Below are 22,714 nucleotides of genomic sequence, written 5' to 3' on the forward strand. Positions count from 1 at the left end.
CACAAGTTCAATGCGGAGGAAAAGAGGCCCTGACAGTTTCAGGACTCTTCTTAACTAAACTAGAAAGGCCGAGGGAGAGCCAGACCTCTGCCAACACCGCTTCCATAAGTGAACAATAATGAGTGTATTAAATATATATATATATTCATATAATAGACTAATAGTCAATAGACTAATCCCATCAGGATAACTCAAGAGACTGAAGGATCTTTTTATATTCCTCCACTTTGCTGTACGGAGCTCCTTATTAACTGTGAATCATGTCCATGGATTCTGGCAGATTAGGGGAATTTGCACTTGGTGCTCAATTACGCAACGCAATTATTTTAGTGGAATTATTATTGAGATATAAAACATCTAAATACATCTGGACTCGTCACAGTCTCTTGGATTGCTTTTCGTTTGGAATTAAGTGAGATCCAGTGAGACACTCAGTCTGGTTTTCCTTCCTGTCAGTTCAGAGACGCCCTGTACAAATATCTTCATTTGATGTCAGCCATTAAAGAACAAGTAATGAGAATGAATAAGATAAGAAAGGTAAGTAGGTAAACACATTACTGCTGATGATAGAAAGTTCAAACTCACATAATTACACTTGATGGAGGGGCAGTGTATTAATTAATTGTTATTCTCCTTAAAACTCCACCAAGGATGTTCTGTTTTCAGTTCGGTTCGTTTGTCAGCAGGTTTACAGAAACTTTGTAGAAGGGTGCAGCACAGTTCTGGTGTAAAGTGGTGTGAACAATTGAGTATTCTGACAAGCACAATCCTTCATCCCTGCTCTGAGCTAAAAGATATGGCTTGTGCAGTGCTGTGTGTGCATGGCCAACTTATATACCTGGGTTGCTGTGCTTAGTGCCAGCGCAGTGTGTGTGGTTAGTCTCCTTTATATCTTTATCTGACAAGCACACTCCCTCTCCCTTATCGACAAGCCAACTGTGTGAGAGAGACGCAGCCATCGTCAAGCTAACAGGGTACAACAGAGAGCATCGCAGGACCCGCAGGCAAATTAAGCCAACATTGGCTTGTGCAGTGAAGCCCGCAGAGTCTTAATTGAATTGATAGAGTATGGGGAGAGGAATTGATGAGGAAAACTTAGAGGAGGAAAGAAAATAAGAGAGAGGAGAACCGAGAAGGAACGTTGAGAAAGAGAAATAGAAAGAGAGAGAGGAGGATGTAGAGTAATGGACAATCTCAAGCCACAGAGAGCAAATTAATAAAGATGGCGGGGGAACAAATGTGTGTAAAGCAGCGACAGAATGAGGAAGGTGGAAGAGAAAAGAGACTTGATAAACAGAATGCAAACTAGAAAACTAAATAATTACAGAGTGAGGGTAACACGGTGAAAGAGGGATGAATCTGTTACTAAGCGGAAAACAAAGGAATTAATGAAAGATAATGAAAAACAAAAAAAGCAGGATGGAGGTGAATTTAGGCTCAGAATGAAATTGTTGACTGCAAAATTAGCAATAAAACTCTCTCTCCACGACTATGATGAATGTGCCCTTCAGGACATCAACCTACTTCGCTGGAGTTTCCGTTTAAATAGAGTAAAGGCAAAACTAAGAACACAGCTCAGGATCAGTGAGAATAAAACTGGCCCGGTAACTGACACGGTAAAATAAATACAATACACAATTGGTACAATTTGCTAGCTTAGAGTAAACATGTCTAAGGGTAGAGTAAGAACACAGAGGGATCCAGGGAAGGTCCAACAGAGCGGCTGAATCAAACCTTAATCTGGAGTCGTGTCAGCGGAGAGATGCTAATGGAGGAATATCAAACACATGCCAGAAACATCTTGGTGCTGCAGTGTGTGTGTGAGAGCATTGAAGATTGGTGCAACAATCTTATCTTATGCAAGACATGGACACACTCCCGACAATGAACACTTGTGACGTCTCACCTTAATGAGGTCTCCGAGGAGTTTGTTGGCTTCGGTATAGGCCTTCTTCACCTCCTTGAACTTATGTCCCAGTCCCATGCTGTGAGCCTGCAATAAAACAAACACCAGTATGAATGAGAAGAGAAAAAGAAGCTTTCTAATGTTCAGTGTGAGGGAATAAAGTGGAGGCTCAATCAGAGCCAACCTGTGATTTAAGGCTATAATTTGTGAAGTGCCACAAACTGCTTTTCAATTGATGGCGGAGACGCTGGTGGAGCGTCGGCCAGATGGGCGAGTCTGATGAACTGTAACGTGCCACATAGTGCGTTTGTTCAATACTTGTTGATATAAAGTCACAAGCTAAGCGACAGGATGTTCACACACGTCGCTCTTCCAGCGGTTGCTCAGCGTTGAGGATTTCAAATAGTCTGTGACTGTGACTGTGCTCAATGTGTTTGTACCTAATGTACCACAAACACCAACATAACTTGTTCAAGCAACAGTTTGGGGAATTTCTGAAACGGTGTCACTGATGAATGCATGTCTGCAGGATATGTCTTACACACACACACACACACACACACACTTTGTCAGGAGTAGCGGGAAATACGTTTTTTTCTCCAGACTATTATATCTTAAACTTAAAACTTAGCATTTTCTCTGTCAATAGTCCATAAATGTAACAGTAAAAAGTGACGCTTTATAGGTGCATTGAGGTGACTATAAATGTAATGTTACACTGAGCTGATCCGTGTTTACATCCTTTCATCCCCGAGGAGCTAAACATGGAGCGAAGAGCTTTGTGAAATGCAGCTTGAAGCCGATTTAGCTTCAAAATCAAATCACTTACACAAAACACCATAAAGAACCGACCAGAATAACCGAGAGTACCTGGAAGTGAAGGTTGGTGTACTGTCCTCCGGGGATCTCGTTCTCATAGACATCAGCGTTGCCCGATTTCATGGTGGCGGTGCAGTCGAACGGAGCGTACAGGCCTCGTGCTACTTCCCAGTATTCGCTGTAGTCGTACACCTGCTCCAGAGCAATGCCTGCAGAGCAACACAACTCTAATCAACGCGTGCACATTTTTATTTCAATGACAAAGCGAGCCAATCGACTAAACACATAACAAGACAAATGTAAAAACATACATTGTATTTGTGATATCTCTGAATATGGTGAAATATTTATGGGGGATTATAATCACATGCTGTATTGAGCAGAGATTTGTGTGTGTGTATAGAAAACAAAATGTGTTATTTTCTGATGAGTGTAGTTGTTGTGTGCCAACTTGCCATTCACCTGCGACAGTCGACTGTTGCTGCCAACTAGCAAATTGTGGTTTATGCTGCTCATTTAGATGAAAATATAAAACTTATGCGAGTGTCGCAGTTTTTATGAACATATAACAATCTGTCCACCAGTCCAGTATGCTGGTTTTTATTCTCTCCGATACAGGAACCTCATTACCAAACTAGTCGGCAGGAGAAACTAAAATGTCAGCCGGATACATTTCTACAATCAAGCCGGAGCTCCAGTGTTGGTAAAGCGCACTTATTAGCCTATAATTGTGCATTTAAATCTTGCCTTTGCCGCTTATTAAATCCCTTATTTTGTGATCCCGAAAAAAGAGCCATCTGTTGCTCATCTTCATGATTTTCTGCTGCAGCCAGTTAGGTGTGCTAAAGCTGATTACCTTGAAAGGGAGAATGTGTTTTAATGCCATGACAGAGATGATAGTGCGTGAGCTTCTGGCTAATGATGACAAAAATCCTCCATGTTAATGAGACACACGGAGCAACAATAACAGAGTGACAAGCTTGTATTTTCATGATTCAACGCGAGTACATACTCTAAAAAGTGTTTGTGTGACTCCACTGTGATCTTTGCGGGGAAATGGAGCTGCTGTGAAATAAATGTCAAATTAATGTGCATGTTGATTCTCCTCAAATTCAAACTGCCTGCCAAGCTCAGTAATTCGGTCCATTTCCTTCTCTGTTTGAGAACATTTAGCTTTCATTTATGCTTCCATTATGAAATTATAGCCTCAATTCACAAGGGGAAGTGACAGCATCATCTGTAGATTTAAATATCAGCTTAGGCCAAGTCTCCCCTCTGATAGCAGCACCTCACAGCCTCCACTTCCTGTGCTTTGCGTTAGAGAGCAAAACAGATATTTGCAAGCGTCGACCATATATGTAGCGGAGACATTACACTCTGCTGTACTGAAGCTACTGTTGGCTAATGTACAGTGTGTGATCTGAGACCCAGGCCGTGTGGTGGGGAGGCAGCTCAGCCTGAGCCTACAGTTTCCCGAGGAGACGTCTAATTAGCAAAACACTGTGTGAGGTGGGAAGAACGATGGAAGCACAAAGTTAAGTGGAATCGACTGAGGAAAGCGAGCGGAAACCTTCGGCGAGCGTAACGATACCGTGTTTCAGTCACATCACATGTTTCTGCTCCTGTGATGACCTCACTTATCTCCTGGGATTAAAAGGTTTATTTTACACTGTATCCTATAAATATGGAGAACAGCTGCAAATGGAATCTGACGCTAAATCACGCTGACAGTAAATACAGCATTGTTTCTTCTGGACTGCTGGTTACGCTCCCGAAATCATCAATCACTGCAACATTATGCTGCGTGTATGTCATGACATGGGCACACCAGCACATGCGTATATCAGTCATTTAGATGGCGGCCTGGCGTTGACAAAGTGCCATCAAACTCACTAATGCGGGAGACAGACACACACACACTTTGCATTCAGAAGTTGTACATATTTCTACGCTGACACACACAGTTTGTGGTTGATGAGACGAGGAGACGCACACCGACGAAGACGGATGAGCAGGAGAAGATTCAGGGACAAAAGACGGGGAAATTGAACGCAGACAGAAGAAGAAAGGGAGCGATGAGGGAGGTGAACAAGAAGCTAAATGTGTTGGCTCACCTTCTGTGTGCTCGTGTGTCTACGGCTGACGCCTACATGTAGTAATATCTAAGCTTTGTGTACATTCCTCTGTGTGTTTGATGACTTCCATCTTAGACGGATGCATTGTTGTGGCGGCGGAAAATTCCTCGTCAATTAAACCCATGCATGATGCACGAGGAAAGGCAGTAAACGCTGTGTCAAGCAAACACAAGGACCACTTTAATGTGTGTCATCATTCAATAGCATGAGTGTTTGTGAATATGTATGACTTTTAAAAGCCACGCACACACTGTGACTGAATGAATAAATAAACTGACAGCTGAAAGACAAATGGGTTAACCGGAGAGGCGCTGCTCTTGCTTTGACAAAGAGATACAGTGAGGGAGTTTGGGGGAGTGGAATATGCATGTAAAGTGCTCTTAATTGCTTCTTTTTTTACTGAGTGAGAGAGAGGGAAGAGGAGGAGGATGAGAGACAATGTGAAAGAAGCGGGGGTGATGGGAGCAGAGAGGGAGGGAGAGCACACTGATTACTGCTTTGAAACAGAGACGGAGGGAAAGCAGTAAACAGCATAAGGTCAGGAAGGTATGGAAGAATCCAAGGCAGAGCTCTGCTGGATTATAGAAGTAGTGAGAACGGAGATGGAAGGGGGAGAGGCATGAAGAGAGGCAGAGATGAAAAGAACAGACGAGCACAAGGTGACAGGTAGAAAATAATTTTGAAGTTTTCCTGCATGTGGATGCATAATGCATGCACCGGGGTCCCATCAGGATACTCTATAAGTATGCACATGTGTGTGTGTGTGTGTGTGTGTGTGTGTGTGTGTGTGAGGCTCAAATCTCGGTCTCAAGTGAGGCAAATTGAAATTCCACGAATAAACTGACACACTTGAAAACCTCTTGCTCTTGAGTAACGACCTTGTCGCTCTCTTCTCTCTCTCTCTCTTTTCGGGGAACTGTGTGCTCATAAATTGATATCCTGTCACTAACAGGGACTGCGTCTAAATGATGGCAGAGTTTCTCTCCCTCATGCTTTCTACATTGCCCCGAACAATATTTGCCAGCTCGAGAGAACGGACGTGAACCTGTTGCGCTCGGCCGTGGGTTAAACGCGTCGACAGGGAGTTTCTCCTTTCAAAGCACGAGTCTCACGTCAGACTCCGAACACAGCACGTCTTAATGGCTCTGTTGCCGCGCTGCTTCATGGACTGTACCAGCATTAGCTTCCTCTTCTCCCTGTGTGATGGTTTCTGCAGCAATATTTAACAATGAGCCTAGAAAAGAAAGCCATTTTGTTTGAAAGAGCCCCGAGAGACTAATAACATCATGTTTACTGTCGTCCTCTGCTTTACAGCGTCACTGCCAATACAATCGTGACTTCATGTTGGATGGAGATCAGGAGCTGGAAACTAAAGTGACCCAGAAATACAAAGAGCACCTCGACACCAGCGGGACAGCTTGTTGATGATGGTGCAGATGTGGAGGTGTGCTGGGTGGGGTTACACACCCGCTGCAGTAAAACACCTGCTTGGTATTAAACTTCTATTCAAACAGTTTTAATGTTTGAGGTCATTTAATCTGACGAGCTGCTGACAGAGAAGACAGGAAACTAAGGAACATAAATAACAAATGTATTTTATAACATTATTTATTTCCTTTATGCATTTTTGGTGTACTTACTTGTTTCTTTTAGAAAATATTTTTCTTTTTTGTTATTGCACATAAACATGGTTGTTTAGTTTGAAATGTGCAATGACTCAACTGTGTGCTAAACGTTTATTAATGTAAACATATAAAGAATATTTTTAAATATTTTAAGGTAGAATTTCCCTCAAAGATACAAAAATGAAAAGTAAAACATGTTCTGTGCTACGGAATATTAGCGTGAGTGTTTTCTCTAAACCACATGATTATATAAAACCGCACTGAAGGGAAATAATATGTCTCTGATGGCCGGAGACAGGAAACTGTGCCGACATCATCAGAGAAGAACACGAGGAGGACGTGCAGACACAGAAATCTACATTTGGACAATAACAAACAGTTTAAAGTATCCTGCACTGCAGCAGCAGAGCGTACAGTACATTAGCTGTGTTGTGTAAATGTAGCGTAAACAGAATTAGCAGCTCTTTAGCTATTACTGAGTGGAAATGAGCTATCAGATCTAGTTAGTGGAGCTGACGCACTTTTCCCAATAGCATTCCTCTACATAACTAAGCAGCAAACATCCCATCACTTTTAATTCCTTAAGCCGGTTTCATGTTTAATTGGTAAAAGCAGTTTTTCAACAGGCAGCGTGAATATACTGCACACTGTGCAGAGGCAGAGGCCAGAGTTGGGAGGAATGAAAATGACTGAGCAGAACAAACTGGACAACAGCAAAGCCAAAGGGGAATGAACACATTATAAAGCCATCCCGCTTCTTATCTGTTGACCTTCTGAGAAGATAGAATAAAGCAGCGGGGAGCAGACTGAGAATGCCAGACCTCTGACAGAGACAGAGGGAAAGCGAGTGTGTAACCAACAACCCCGTCAGGGACGCCTTGGGGAAAACCTTTAACCCCTAAACGCTCCACAGAGAGCTGCTCAGCTGTCAAAGCAGAAGCTGTGGCCGTCCTGTGCAGCAGGTTCCAGAACGGAGCACGCTATGATGGATTTCCCACCACATTATTCATGGCTACAAGCTTTATGGGTCCATAAGCATCAAATGGATCTGCTGATAACTCTGCCTTCCACTCACAACTATCTGAAATGTTCATCAAGAATGTTTTGTTTACCAGAGCATTAGATTTTATTGGCATCTTTATTTTGGTCCGTTTCCATCTTCCACTCATAATTGGCTGTTTACGTTCTCACTTTGCAGAATATGTCGGTGTTTAGAGCCATAATTTGCGACGTGCTCGGTCATTTATTGATTTGTTTACTGATCTTTCCGCCCTTGTGTAGAGCGTGAGAGTCAGACTGGTGATCTAAGAGAGGTTCTGTCTCAATAACAGAGATCACATGTGCATATTCAAACGTGTTTGTTCCAACATACGTTCTTTATGATAGACTTTATGAAACAAATGCATCCTTATCTTGTGATAGGTTTGAATCTGTCGATGTTGACTTACCGGTGTCGAGCTTGGTCCCCCTGGCGCAGGCCACCATGGCTCCCATGCTGGGCTGAGAGGTCATCCCGGCCATAGAGTCGACCTGCAGAAGACATTCAATGTGATCAGCTTTGACTAAAAGCCTTAATCATGGAGCGCTGCAGGAATGAGTCCTGAATCCACCACGTCACTTCCCTCGTCTCGAGGTCAAAGGGTTTTTTGAACGGGTAAAATAGTCAAATACGCCACTCGTGAATTTTGAAGCTTTTACGAGTCTTAAAAAAGGCGAGACTGCTCGTCGGGAACATTAAGTCATGTGACCGTGGTGTAGTTTGTCTATTAGTCAATTACGCTTCAAAAATGTGCTTTTTATTTGTGAAGATTATCTTTCTGAACATGCATCATACACTTTTGTTTGCAACAGAGCTTATTTTCTGCAATAATCTGTAAACCAATGGAAACATCCAACAGTCAACGTGTGTAATGTGTGTCCACGGGTTAGAGGCTCTATTGTATGTACATGGAGCAACATGTCTACACATCTGTGTGCACATACGCTTTATTAAAATGGGAATAAAGCACAAAAACAGAAGTTTCCCATCGAAAGAGATTTTAACCTTTAAAACCTTTAAGTCTTGGACGCTTCCGCTGCCCTTCATACAGCGTTACACAGAACTGAACAGCAGACCGGCCCAAAGCTGCGAGTAGCAGCCAATTGTTTTAATGAAACTCCCAAAGCTGGCAGCGTGCGTCAGTGAACACGGTAAGAGAAATGTTCCTGGACTCAACAATAGTTCCGTCTTTGCAAAACTGCAGCAAGCGAGAGGAAATATTTGTTTATGTGGTTAGGATGAGTTGTGGGTGCACCGAGTGTTATGTCAGTTTAATGTATAGAGCAGTTGTTACTGGTGACATGACACACATGTGAAGTACTTTCATAAATTAGTAGAAAATACAAGTTTATTAGATAGTTTTATGAGGCCTTCTATCGCCTGGAGGGGATCATGTGTGTGTGTGTGTGTGTGTGTGTGTGTGTGTGTCTATATGCAGCTAATCTCTGCAGAACAGACAGGATGAATACTCACAGCCACATCCACTACGTCAGCTCCAGCCTCGGCACAAGCCAGCATGGCGGCCACACCGGCTCCAGCTGTGTCGTGTGTGTGCACGTGGATGGGCAAATCGGGGAAACGGTCTCTCAGAGAGCCAATCAGAAGTTTGCTGGGCTCTGGCTTCAGCAGGCCGGCCATATCCTGGTAATACAGAGAGACCGAGGAGACATTTAGCACGATTCATAAATCATTTGTTTCTGATTCCATTAAGCTTAATAGTTTTGGTAAATATTACATATGTTACGAAGACTTTTCTCTTTTAGAAATGTCTAAAAGCCTTTGTCCTGGATGCATGAGGAGCAGACATTCATCCAGACGCCCTTAATCGGGTTTTCAGTGGCTTTCTGCAACACATCTTGATTTTGGATATGATAACTAGATATAAACCACCTGTCTGAGAGCTCATTAGTGAGCGTGTGCATGCAGCACTGGCCTGAGGCTTCTCATGAAAGCTGCATCCGACCACAGAGAGCTGATGGTCTGGTGAGATCAGATCAGACAAAACAGACAAAACGAGTAAAAGCATCAAAAATAAAACAGCAAAAACAATGGAAGCAGAAAGAACATGTTCAAACAACAACATGCTTCAAGTGATCAGGACTCGGAAAGGACTAGTAAAATTCTCAAAATAATTCAGTCCTGGAGTAACTCAACTCTTTAAAAAAGTAATAAGTAATGGAAAGTAATAACTTAGACCAACAACATATATTGGAGGTTTTCCACAAACACTGTTGCGATGATTACGTATTAATCTTAATTGATATTAACATTCACAGAGCTCAGATGTTCAGCTGCGCTCCCTTTGGTGATCATTGCACTCCATGAAGTTATAATTCATGCTCATTTCCTCTTTTAAAAGTTAAACTCATTAGCCGTGCAAGCCTTTTATGAGCCTGCCACCGCTGCGCGTGATGTTCACATCAGTAGAGTGGGAGTTTATCTTTTTAACGTTTGAAAATATTCCGTCACGCTTGAATAAAGAAATTAATTCAATGTGAGCATTATCGGTATATTCATTTAGATAAAGTGGTTCAAATATACAAGTTATTTCAATCGCAGCGAGACGGAAGGATTTCAGCCGTGTTCAGCACTGATGTTTTTTATTAATTAAAAGGCTAATCGAAATGCATGCATGTGTTTTGTGAGTAGAAGGTTTTTACTTCATGACACATTAAGGAAACTAGTTATTAGAAAACCCAGATTGTATTCATCTATTTTTATATTTGAACATCTGTTACAGTAGATGTACAGTAGATGTAGCACCATCATGTGACAGAAATAGAAGTGGTGGTTGTTGCAGGAGTCACACACACTGCAGCTGGCCTTAATTAAATAATATTAATATTAATATTAATAAAAGGTCATTTGCGCTTCAGCTTGGATTAAACCAACTGAAGACGAAATGTCAGACGGACAAACTTCGTCTTATTGTTGAAGAAGCAGTAAAAGAACATCTAAAACACTAGATCCTATTTTAATTTGATAATGTCCTCACCTTGATACAGAGGATGTGAGTTCCAGCTTTGACCAGCTCGTCGGCCAGCTTCATGTAGTAGTCCAGAGAGTACTTCTGCCTCATGGGATCAGAGACGTCGCCCGTGTACGAGATGGCAGCCTCCACCACGCCGCCTGCCTCTCCAGCTGCCTCCATGCCCAGCAGCATGTTTGGCAGGTAGTTCAGGGAATCGAACACGCGGAAGATGTCCATGCCGTTCTCCTTGGCCACCTCGCAGAACCTGGAGGAAGGAGAGGAGATGATCCGTTATAACAGACACACACGGTATTACAAATCCACATTCAAAATCAGAGGCAGGAATGGAAACGGGAGTTTCACACAATCACTCTCACACGTACAATAACAAACTGCGTCTCCATGCACAGTGTATCCCAGATAATAGCACACGTCTGGGTTGGGATAAGCTGTTTATATCCACTGTACCTGCGTTAATACAATATTCACAGTATTTCCATGAAAAGTGAGCTTCCACAGCCTGCAGGAGCCCACAATGACTGCAGAGAAATGTATACCCGCCTCATTATCCCAGCTGCGTGTGGTAAATCCCTCCTTATTGCCTTGGCTTCGCTATTTTAAATCAGGTTTTTCATAACTGGGGTGAGCGCCTATTTTTACGTTGTTAGGGTGAATGCAATATTTACACACACTGAGCTTTCGTAAATAAATTGAGACACTTAATGTTGTTCCTTGAGAGGATTACTAATGTCTGAGTGTCCAGTACTTCAGCTCTACAATGTTTACACGGGCTACCTCGTGTAATACTTATCTGACTGATGACATCATTATGTTAATAAGTACATTCACTTAAGTACAGTACTGCTTTACACTCCTCAACTAAATCTCAGAGGCTCAACTGCAGTTATTAGATAACTTTAGTTACTTTGAAGATTCATAATACAAAATATAATCATGTATTATTACTAATATAAACTTTATTGATCCCTTGGAATTCACAAGCACCCCGGCAGTATGTGTAGTAAAAGAAATCAAATTCACAAACTTTCAAGGAGCTGTGGGAACGTGCACACTGTGGTACTTCTCCCACCTCTGTGTGTGTGAGGAAGTGACAAGTCCATCTAGTTAGCGATCAACCAGCCATATTAGATATTTAATTTTTGTTGCTGCAGAGTGTACTGTGATCCTGAGACATTCACTTTAAATCAATTAAATTAAATTAAATTACACTTTAACTTGATTTAGTTAAGGAAGACAGTGACTCGGGCCACTTGGGCTGCGGGCTGCTGCACTGAGACCGTCGCGGGTGAGAAAATGACAGATAAGAGGGAGGAGGCAGAGAGAGAGCCGGGCCAACAGATCAAAACCATTAATCACAATCATGGGCACATTCTCCATGGTACTGCCCCTACGGGACACTGAGAGTGAGGGGGGGGGGGAGATGAAGAGCACTCGGGATAGAGAAAGGGAGTTAAAAAGAGGGGAAGAAGTGTGTAATGCAGAGAGATGAATGGAGGCATAAAAAGGGACTTATACAAGTGGGGATAAATAACGAGGATGTGATCGGAGAGGGGGGGGGCAGAGGAACCAGGAGGTCTGCGTGTGTGAGATTCAACGGGAGGAGGGGACAGCTGCATTAGTCATAAAGCCACTCCTCATTTATTTGAGGTGAGGGGGATTGCAACTTGCATGTGTGTGTCCTTGTCTGTGTGGAACTACATGCAGGTCTGTGTGAGTGTGTGTGTGTTTGCCACATGAGTCATCTACACATCATCGAGGTAGCTTGTGAATCCGTTTGGAAAAGTGTCAGAGGCGTGTGTGAGCATGTGTGTAGACGCAGGATGTATTTATGGCCCTAAAGACTCGACTTGTATCTGTGATGTGTGGAAGTCAGTGAGCGGGAGGCAACGGGAACACATCAAACTGACCCGACTGAGCGTGTCAGCTGCACGCTTTGTGGGTAGATGTTGCACAGAACGTACATTTAGATATATTTAGAAACAAAGCAGCTGCGTCAGCTTCATGCTACAGAACACAGAGACCGCTTTATAGCATATAGGTGGTGTCCATCCGCTCAGGGCTCACATCACACACTCTGGTTAGGATCATGTAATCATGATGTTAATGTACACACACACATTTACATGAGAGAGGAATCCTGTATGAAGGATACTCCATCTCATGTAAACTTGCTTTTATTTTTAATTTGACTTGTATCTTACTAAGTCTTTGTGATGCACCAATTCACCTACATGGCAATAAAACTAATACATCATAGTGCTTTATAACGACTGATAAACAGCCAATATGCTACTAGCATGCATGCTAATAAGCTATGTGTACCTAAATATACAGTGTTACCAGAGATGTATGATTAAAACAAAGTATTTGGTGATAGTATAGTAAACAACAGTGTTTGTCTTGTAGTGTTGTAAGAAGTGCAGGTGCAGTTTTGCTCTGCAGCAAATCATTTGTGAGTGTGTGTATTGTTTTTGTAAGATATTTAGTTTTCTGTTGGGAGCGATTGCGTTTCTATTGTGTTGCTGAATTGTTCATATAATTATTCACAGATGGCAAAAATGCTCACTTTCAATATTTTTCAGAAACAAGTAAATATGAACGAAGTCGATAAATAATATGAAAGTGACAGACAATGAAGCAGCAGCTGGCGTCCACAACATCTTTCCAACAATTCAATAGCAACGTTTTCAGCAAATTAAAAAAAGTGTTGTAAAGTATCTGTTCGCATGTATTTTACAAACTGAACACGTATATGTATAACATTCAATGCATTCATAAAAACTTGTGTGTGTATCGACCCATTAAAACCTGCTGTGTGTGTGTGTGTGTGTGTGTGTGTGTGTGTGTGTGTGTGTGTGTGTGTGTGTGTTCCTTTCTGCAGCATTATTGGAGATAGTGTGGTGATGGCCTAGTGGTCTAGTGGTACGCCTTCCAAACAAAACACTAGAAGGTCGTTAGTTCGATGCCACCATTGTACCCCTGAGCAAGGTACTTAACCCTGAGTTGCTCCAGGGAGACTGTCCCTGTACTTAGTTCAATGTAAGTCGCTCTGGATAAGAGCGTCTGCTAAATGACCTGTAATGTAATATATTTTTTTAGGCAGGGTAACGTGTGTGTGTGTTTGTGTGCGCTACTCACTTAAAGACAGCGTTGTCGGGGTAGTTGGTGTAGCCCACAGCGTTGGCTCCTCTCAGCAGCATCTGGAAGGGGACGTTTGGGATCAAAGCTCTCAGCTCCTGGAGCCTCTTCCACGGGCACTCAGACAGGAAACGCATGGCCACATCAAATGTAGCACCTACACACACACACACACACACACACGGACAGACACACACAGTTTATGTCTCGTCACAACTTTGATCTCAAGTTTACACTGAAAAACGAATATTTCAGACGCGTCACGTTACCCACAAACACACGCTAATAGATGCTGAAATTAAATACGTGATGATACTCGCACATTCATTGTTCATCCTAACACTTTCATCATTTCATTCTGAAGTCACTTTAAAAATCTGAGACATGTTTCATTGGGAGAGGCTAAAAAAAGAGATAGCCATCTCTCATTTCCCTTTCTTGGGGGACTAGATTAGTGAATCTCATACCCGTTTATCATATCAGCCAGAAATATTGAAGCCTCCAGTGCATTTCTGCTGATCCAACACTGCCATCATTAAATTTCATTTTCGGCGCACTCGTACATTTGGACACGGAGAGAATACTAAGCACAACTGCTTTGTCCCCGATACCCTCCTCAATACATTTGATTTTTTACTCCCCCGATTTCAATTTTAGCCGACATCAGCATTTCATGACTCCAATCTGATGATAAAAATATTAGTGTTAATGCATTATAGCGTGTGAGTTATCAACACGCTGAGGGAGGCGGAATCTACTCTAATAATTGGACGGCAGGAATGAAGACTGGCAGCTGGTCCCACAGTATCCGAACATTAGGCCCGGGCTCTGCTGGAGCCTCCCTCCTTTAGGAAGGAGAGGCAGCCTACAATCTGTCACGACGAGCTGAAATGAATCAGGGAGCAAGATGAAATCGAGCCCATATTGCCAGTAATGTATTCAACAACCCATGTAATGTTTAAAGAAAGAGGGTGAAATTGCTTATTTTTGTACAAACGGTCACCTGGGATCGTCTGTACAGTCTTCTGTACGTTTGGGGTAAGAGTACATTCAGCACAGAACTCAATAATACAACGGTTTTTACTGTATCATATTGACAAACTCTTTACTCCATCCAAATTTCCCCTGGTGGTAAAATTAAGTTCCATAAAATGAACTTATATAGCCGTCGAACCTATAAAGGAAAGCCCCTGATGGAAAAGGAAAGATGAACAACTATAAGACACACACACACACACACACACACACACACACACACACACACACACACACACACACACACACACACACACACACACACACACACACACACACACACACACACACACACACACACCTCTGCAGTTATCAGCATTTTTGCTTAAGTGTGCAATTATGGCTGTGATGCATCAGACAGTTCATCCCGTCAGATCAATGTTTATGTCTCTGATCGCACTTAATCACTGTGGATTGGTTGATCTTGCTGGTCAGGCTGTTCCTGCTCGTGTGTCTGCAGCCTGCACCAGAAGACTCGGTCCTTAACACTGGCAAAGGGAAGATGCAAACATCCGTGTACAGTAATTAAGAATCTGCAGCTTTACCATCAGATAAATTTGCCAAGTGTGAAATAGATACGAGGAAAGCATATAGATACATTATGTGACCTAATTTATATTACAGTATCTTGATGGTGTTGGGACGAACAGTATATCAGGGAGGGAGTTAATCCTCAAAGGCCTTTCACAGGCTTAATCTCTTCGGTGATTCATTCTGCCTGGAAGCAGCTGCAACATGCGAAAGCAACACTGTATTCCCTGTCTAACACCACTTTGTGTAATATTTGTAAATATTCCTGAACAGGGACAATGTGCCAGCTAACAGCGTTCAATACTCACAAGGGTCATCTCTATAGTCATTTATTTTGCTCTGTGTGATTTCAGCAGTGTAATATCCACTCTCTCTTATCACTCTGTAATAAAAGTGTATTATATACTTGGTAGTTATTCCTCCTATGGCCAGTTAGTGATGTACAATTACAAGCTGTCCTTGTGGAACAGTGCGTGCTGGAGCTGAACTCTTCACTGCAGCATGGTAGTCTAATTTGTGTTTCACAACCTAAATCAATATCAGGCAAGAGAGATGGCAACTAGTGTAGTGTAAATCTGGGAACTTTGGGTATTGAAGGCAAAGTGAAGGAAGCTCCTCATCTGGTGAATCAGTTGATCAAGTCTTATAAATAACATAATGATGCGTCTGTTTGGGCTTCAGACTTCCAAAGGGAAAGAGGAAGACAGAAGAGACACAAGGCATCAAATAAAACAGCAGACCGGAGCCTTCATGTGCTCCGACTGCGGCGTGTTCACAAGCTTTAAGTCGTAATGTTGAAACAACATGGACGCCACAAAGAAGATGTGTTGTTGTTTTTATCACTCAAAGCGTTAAGACAACAAAAAAAGCTGTTTCTGAGTTGATATTCCTACTAGATCAGGAACTTCCTGATTATTCCAAAGAAACCGAATGAAGCACAAATGGCCGACGCTACAGCCGTACACCGAGATTCATTAAGACGGGCTGGTAATCTTCCTCCTCGGGCGGTTAGAAATGTATAAAACACAAAGAAATAAATGATAAAATCAAGGAAAAGCACTTTGTATTTTGTTCTTTTAGACTTTACTAACACATCCCTATTTGTGGCCTTAAAAATCTGTCTAAAGTTAAAAAAAAAATATATAATATAATATATATATATATATATATATATATATATATATATATATAAATACTGACTATTTTTGTGTTTAAGAATCACAAAAACAACCAATTGAAATAAACTTTTAATGTCATGAGAAAAGATAATTTGTCTTCTTTTTGCCTGATGGAAAATCCATCACTTCTAAATGTGTTGTTCCTTCTTAACTAGTCAAATGAACATCTAAATATTAATACGCACAGGAAGCATATTAATACAAACTATTACAAACTGCAGGCAGGATTCAGGGGGATATATTTCTAAATGTATTTAGCCTTTAAGTGTTTAAATAATTATGAGAAAGAACTATTCTGTTTTCTCTGACTCGATGGTTTCAGGCAGGAACTCGCGACGCCTCGAGAGGATCCACGAGCACATTTCTCCTCCATGATTCACTTCTCTGCAACTTTTCATAACTGAGACAATCTGATGCTCGTGGCTCATAATATCAGCCCATTACACCAAGAGGTTCCTCTTTTACATTTGATTTCAATGGACATCTGCCGTCGTTCTATAAATGGCAGACGAGTGTTTTCACTTTGTCTGAAGACAGAACGCCGCTCAAACTTTAAGAGCTTTCAAAAGTCGACTCCCACTGCAACTCAAAGAGCAGCTTCATGAGAGTCTAGAAGACGTGTTCACCTTTCTCTTGTTGTTTTATCATAACAGGCCAGATTATTCCACAGTGTTTACTTTTGCTGCGGCAAACGCTAAAAGGATGAGTGTTTAACTCACATAATTACACTTTGTATAGCAGGAAGTCAGTTAACGCCTGAAGAAGAAAGTGATGACATTATGTGATCTCACTGTAAAAAGCACATGTTCACTGTTTTTGCCCAAACCTTATTAAATGTATCTTTATAATCATTCGTATTGAAGCATAATACGACCCCAATTATAGATTTAGTTTGGAAACTGCAGTTAAATGGGCCACTGGTTCAGGCTTTCATAAACTACGATAAGACAGGAAGCTCCTAGAAAATTAACATATTGAAGGCTCAGCCATAAAATGGTCTCAAAGCCTTCTATCAGATTTTATTGACTGTTTTGCACAGTTTCCTGTTTCTCCCACAGATGAAGCCACGAGAAATAGTGAGAGGAACCTGATAGAGAGCTCAGTTTGTGCTCTTTCATTAGTGAAACATATAGACATGTCTGACTGTGCGGTGAGCTTCCCCTTCCTTAAAGGACATTTGTCAGAGTTTGAAAGCCTAAACGATCGGACTGTGTGCGAACCCAGTGAGACGCCGGCAGAGTGGAAGCATCCTCAGAAGTAAAGAGAGGTTGTGTCACTGCACGATTATAAATGATGGTAAACAACATTTTAATGTCGGTGTGGGCTGAAAAATGCTGGACGTCTTTATTTTAGGTCTTCAAGTGGGAGATAATGACATGTTGAAAAAGGCATTTATGTCTCTTAATCAAAGCACTTTCAGAACTGGCTCCCAGTATAATGAGACAGCGAGAGAAGGAGCTTCACTGGCACCTATTCAACACTTTCCTCCTGAGTGATGAACTGAGTTCACAGAGTTTTCAGTCTCTCTTCAAAGATTTACTTTTAATGTAACTGCTCAAACACGGCTGAGCTGAATTTACACCATCTTTCTCTGGTCAGTGTGGCACGAACGTCCCGCTATACTGGCGTTTCAGTCTTTACTACCCGGATATCTCCTCAATGTTTCATTTCTGCTGAAAACCTTTTTATCTGTTCAAACGTGAGATGAGTAGACGGTTGCTTAATATGCTCAAAGTGCTCTCCCACAGTAATGAAATATATTGTTTTCTCCTAACTGGTGCACCACAATCGGCTACCGGGAGGAATTTAATCTCAGAAAAGCGTTTACAGCACCGAGGAGGCGTCGCTGGGCAGCCTCTCCTTGCATTTTTATTTATTCCTCACGTTGCTCAACCATCTAACGACGAGCACATTCCACACACACAAACAGGAAGCTTTGTTACTTTAGGCCTCTGTTGTTTGGTTCTCATGTTTGTGATTTACTCCAACGCTCCACGTAATATAAGCACAATCACTCTGACTGGTTTACTATAATTGAGCATTAAATTAAACGTTTCAACCTCAAGAGGTTCACTGGGCATATCTCTTCCACAAATGTGTGTTCTAAGAGTTCAAACAGGAAAACTGAATGTATTCTTTGAAACCGGTTCATAACAACTGCTCTTCACATCGGGCTATTATCAACAAGTGTTGATAATTGGTCTCGTCGCCAAACGTTTAAACATGAGACGCGTAGTTTTTGTTCTCTGGCCAATTCCAGTGTAATTGCATATTATACAAGGACACTGTTGGACTGTTTATGCCTCGAGAAGTTTCAATAACGCATGATTTTCTCTATTCATTCACGAGCAGGAAAGGGTACAGTGATTGTCTATTGAAGACTTGACTTGCTGAAGACTGACTGACTGGATGCACGAGATACGTTTTCAATGGCACAAGATTTCCACACTTCAAACAAGAAGAACAAAAGAGGTACAATCACCGCCATCAAACATGGAAAAGATCTACAACATGAATGAGAAGAAAATGGAGAACAGGCATGGCTGTTCAGACACATTAACATATGGGAGTGCAAACACAAAGAGTGTAATTAACATGATAACCATCTGAAAGGGAACTGCATGCCAAGCTTACATGAGATCACTTATTATGGAGATTTCCTCAGGTAGACTTCCAAGTGTCAAATAATGGTGTCGCTTTAGTTTGTTGTGCAACTAAGACTGATGCCGCTCTCGTGTCTGTTCCCCCCTGCACCATTGGACGACTTCAGGATGTGAAAAGTGAAGCCACACCTGCGTTCTTTCTCACGACCAGCAGAGGAGACTCCTCTGGTTGCACAAAGAAGTCCAGTTGTATGGAAGTCTATGAGAAAATGACTCTACTTCTCGCTTGATTTATTACCTCAGTAAACATGTTACTGGCAATGGTCAAAATACCAAATTTGAGGCTTCAAAACAGTAATCAACCAACCAATGGGAGACGTCCCGGTGGACCAATGCCCACTACTTTTGTACAGTCTATAGTCTGTATGCTAAAAAACAAAGCCGGAACAAGGAGATGGTCAGTTTAGCTTAGCATTAAGACTGGACGCAGGGGGAAACTGCTAACCTAGCTCTTAATTAGCTTATTGGTCTGTACAAAAGGTATAGAAATGATAATTTGTGGTTTTATGCAGACTCACCTCCCCAGTTCTCCAGGCTGAAAAGGTTGTTGAAGTTGTGGCTGACAAACGGCGAGATCTTCTTCAGGTCGTGGGTCCTAACCCTGGTTGCCAGGAGCGACTGGTGGGCATCCCTGAAGGTGGTATCCATTAGCAACAGACCTTGGTGGGCGCGGACCGCCTTGGCGAATCCCTCAGGACCATCACGCAGCAACACGTCACGGAAACCTAGTGGAGGGTCGCCTATTAGGGAAGGAGGTAGAGAGAGAAATATGGAAAAGAAGATTAATGTGGACGGTGACACGGAGGGGAAATTGAAGGCCAATTCCTTTTTGTGGTTATACAGCACATGTAAAATAGCAATTTGTGAGAAATCAGATGCTGGGTGAAGACTTTAAAATGTTCCAAACTACCAGATTGTGCAGATACTTAATCATCCACTCACTGAAAATGGGTAAAAAATGTCAAAATACAGTTTCCAGCTTCTGAAATATGGATATTTTCAGCTTTTCTCTCTTTTATATCACATTAAAGTGAAATCTTTGGGTTTTGGACTCACAAAACAAAGACATAAAGACATAACCTTGGACTTTGAGAAACTGGAATGGACATTTATCACTATTTCCTGAAAGCAGATTAATTGATAATGAAAATAATTGTTAGTTCCAGGCCTGAATATTAATAATTGTTCATGTAGCTTTCATAAACCGCAGATCGAAAATGACAACCATGTGCTAACAAAAGGAGTGACATATGTTTTGAATAGGTGGACAAGATATTTGGGAAGCCCTAAAATGTATCCAATTTAGTGTTGTACTGACTTCAGACGCTGCTTAAGTGGCTGCGAGATGAATGATTTACATCAATTTAAGAAGACGGCAGGCGAGCTGGTGAACTGATGTTATTGACACTGTGCTCCATCTCAGGTCGAGCAGTTGACAAGTCCAGCGTTTGTCATAACTTCCACTAATGAGGCGGCCGATGCTTCTCGTTGCTGCTCAAATACAGCAACATAAGCCCAGCAGCCGGCTTATTAGACACACCACCCACAATTTGTAAAAATGTATTTCTCCTGCTGACAGTGACTCATAAGACGGTTTAAGGTCCCAAAATTTCACCAGCAAGCAACAAAAAGAATTAAGCTTTGCATGTTTATGTAATCATTTCAAAAGTGTGGAGGCATCTCCAGATGAATAACATTGAAAATATATATTTTTACCCGTTTTAACCTATGTTCTCTAACATATTGATATGCTTTATATATTTCCATATAACATTTTAGTCTCAAATCCAGCAGAAACTATGACTAAATGTGTTCGTCAACAACCTTTTATTTCCATGACTAAAATAAGACGATGACGACCAATAGTCTTCAAACACTAACTGTGACTTTATTCACATGCAACATGTTGATGAACACATCTCAGTTTAGTTTCTGCACACTAACAGCTACTAAACACCATATATGTATATATATAAATATATAGTATGTCTGGTAATGTCAGGCGATCACCACATTCATTAGGACTCATTCTGTGATGCATGTGAACGTCTGTACCAAATTCCATGGCAATCCATCCAATGGCTGTTGAGATATTTCATTCAGAACCACACATGCAAACCTCACGAAAGCACACAAAGGAAATGTCATCAAGAAAGTAATTAGGATGCATCCTCTGCAGAACGTGAATATCTATATAAGAAATAGCGCCAATCCATCCAGTTGATGATAAAATGTCAGGGGATCTCCAAACACGGTAGGATATATCCCCTGGAGACCATGAATGTCTCTACTGAACTTCATAGCAATCTATCCTGAAGTTATCTCAGTGTGGACTAGTGGTCGTCATTACCCTCCCTGCCGCTGGCGTAGCTTAAAAGCAGACGAGAGTAAAGCAAGCTCGCAGATGAACAACATGAAAAGACATTAAAAATGTTTCAGAAGCCTTGTAGGATGCAGCCCCAGAGGAACCCTGCATGTTGGACATGCTGGCATTAGATGAGTGTTTCTGGTTAGCTTGCAAGACTGTTGCATCACATACAGTAAGCAACAAAGAAACAACTGCTGGAATCCCCGAGACAGATGTTTACATTTCCAGTTTATAAAAGCTAAATAGTGCTCAAAACAAACATTAGACATTACAGAGATCTTTTGTCCTAACCCTCCTCTCTTTCCTCTCCATGCCAGGCAATTTAACACGAGCACAATCAAAGGCATTCAAATATTGGGAGTGGAATTGGGATCCATTTTTGCTGCTGTGTGTGCAATCATCAATCAATTAGACTAGTGCACGAGGTGCTATCTGTTCCTCTCGCGCTGCAGAGCTGAATATTGGCTCTTGACCTTTTATTGTACCTCTTCCCTGAAAACAAATGATCTCTGCTGTAATTGTCTCCATGGCCAGCATGAGCACAATGAACTCCTCACACACGCTGATGTGGACACATTTGTCCACACATGTGAACACAGACACTCGTGGAAAAACACACAGAGGCTAGATGAGCTCTGTGAAATCACACCGCTGTAGCAAATAGATACAGACACTTTGAACTTATCAAGATCTTTGCATAATACGGCCGACTGGGGAACACACCTACACACACAGGGAGATGATTTATACTCAAAGTCTTTCTCATGCAGTCTTACAAACTAGCTTTCTCTGTTTCTACCTCTCTTTGACACAATGGAGAGGAAATGAGGACATCTTTACTGAGACTACAGTGACTAAACAATGACCTATGCATGCGATACTTTCCTATAGAAAGGTAGTCAGCGTTTGAGTGGATTAATGTGTATGTGATCATACACAGCAGAAACAGAAAATTCGTATTTTTGTATCGAAATCCAATCATCTTTTCTTCCTGTGAAACAAAACATGGCGTGTGCTTACGTAAGCTAGTACCAACCAATTTCAACCAACATTAAAGCTGCAAGCAGCGATGAACGTGTACTCGCACATACACGCACGTCAGGGTTCTGGCGGGACGCCAGCTGATGCTGCAGTGCATTGCCGTGACCGTAGGAGACCGCGCGCACGAGTGAACATTATGTATTGCATGGAGTGTGATGTGCTGGAAATGACATACCTGCGATTCTCGCACCACTTGCTGTGTGCACTACATGGGGCTGGAGAACACACACTTAGAAATTGTATT

At 41.8% G+C, this 22,714-nt stretch overlaps 1 protein-coding gene across 3 annotated transcripts in view; it reads right to left on the bottom strand.

Annotated features, from left to right (window-relative positions):
- Window positions 1–22,714, bottom strand: part of pcxb (pyruvate carboxylase b) — a 248,890-nt gene that overhangs the window by 26,300 nt on the left and 199,876 nt on the right. For all 3 annotated transcript variants that reach the window (XM_029455184.1, XM_029455185.1, XM_029455186.1), the window contains exons 15-21: window positions 19,580–19,801; window positions 13,655–13,811; window positions 10,520–10,760; window positions 8,998–9,165; window positions 7,934–8,015; window positions 2,777–2,934; window positions 1,907–1,993 (exon numbers count right to left, since the gene is read on the bottom strand). In XM_029455184.1, the coding sequence (XP_029311044.1) occupies window positions 1,907–1,993; window positions 2,777–2,934; window positions 7,934–8,015; window positions 8,998–9,165; window positions 10,520–10,760; window positions 13,655–13,811; window positions 19,580–19,801 (1,115 nt within the window). The remainder of the gene's footprint in view (window positions 1–1,906; window positions 1,994–2,776; window positions 2,935–7,933; window positions 8,016–8,997; window positions 9,166–10,519; window positions 10,761–13,654; window positions 13,812–19,579; window positions 19,802–22,714) is intronic.

This window comes from Cottoperca gobio, chromosome 18 (assembly GCF_900634415.1).
Source record: "Cottoperca gobio chromosome 18, fCotGob3.1, whole genome shotgun sequence".
NCBI lineage: Eukaryota > Metazoa > Chordata > Actinopteri > Perciformes > Bovichtidae > Cottoperca > Cottoperca gobio.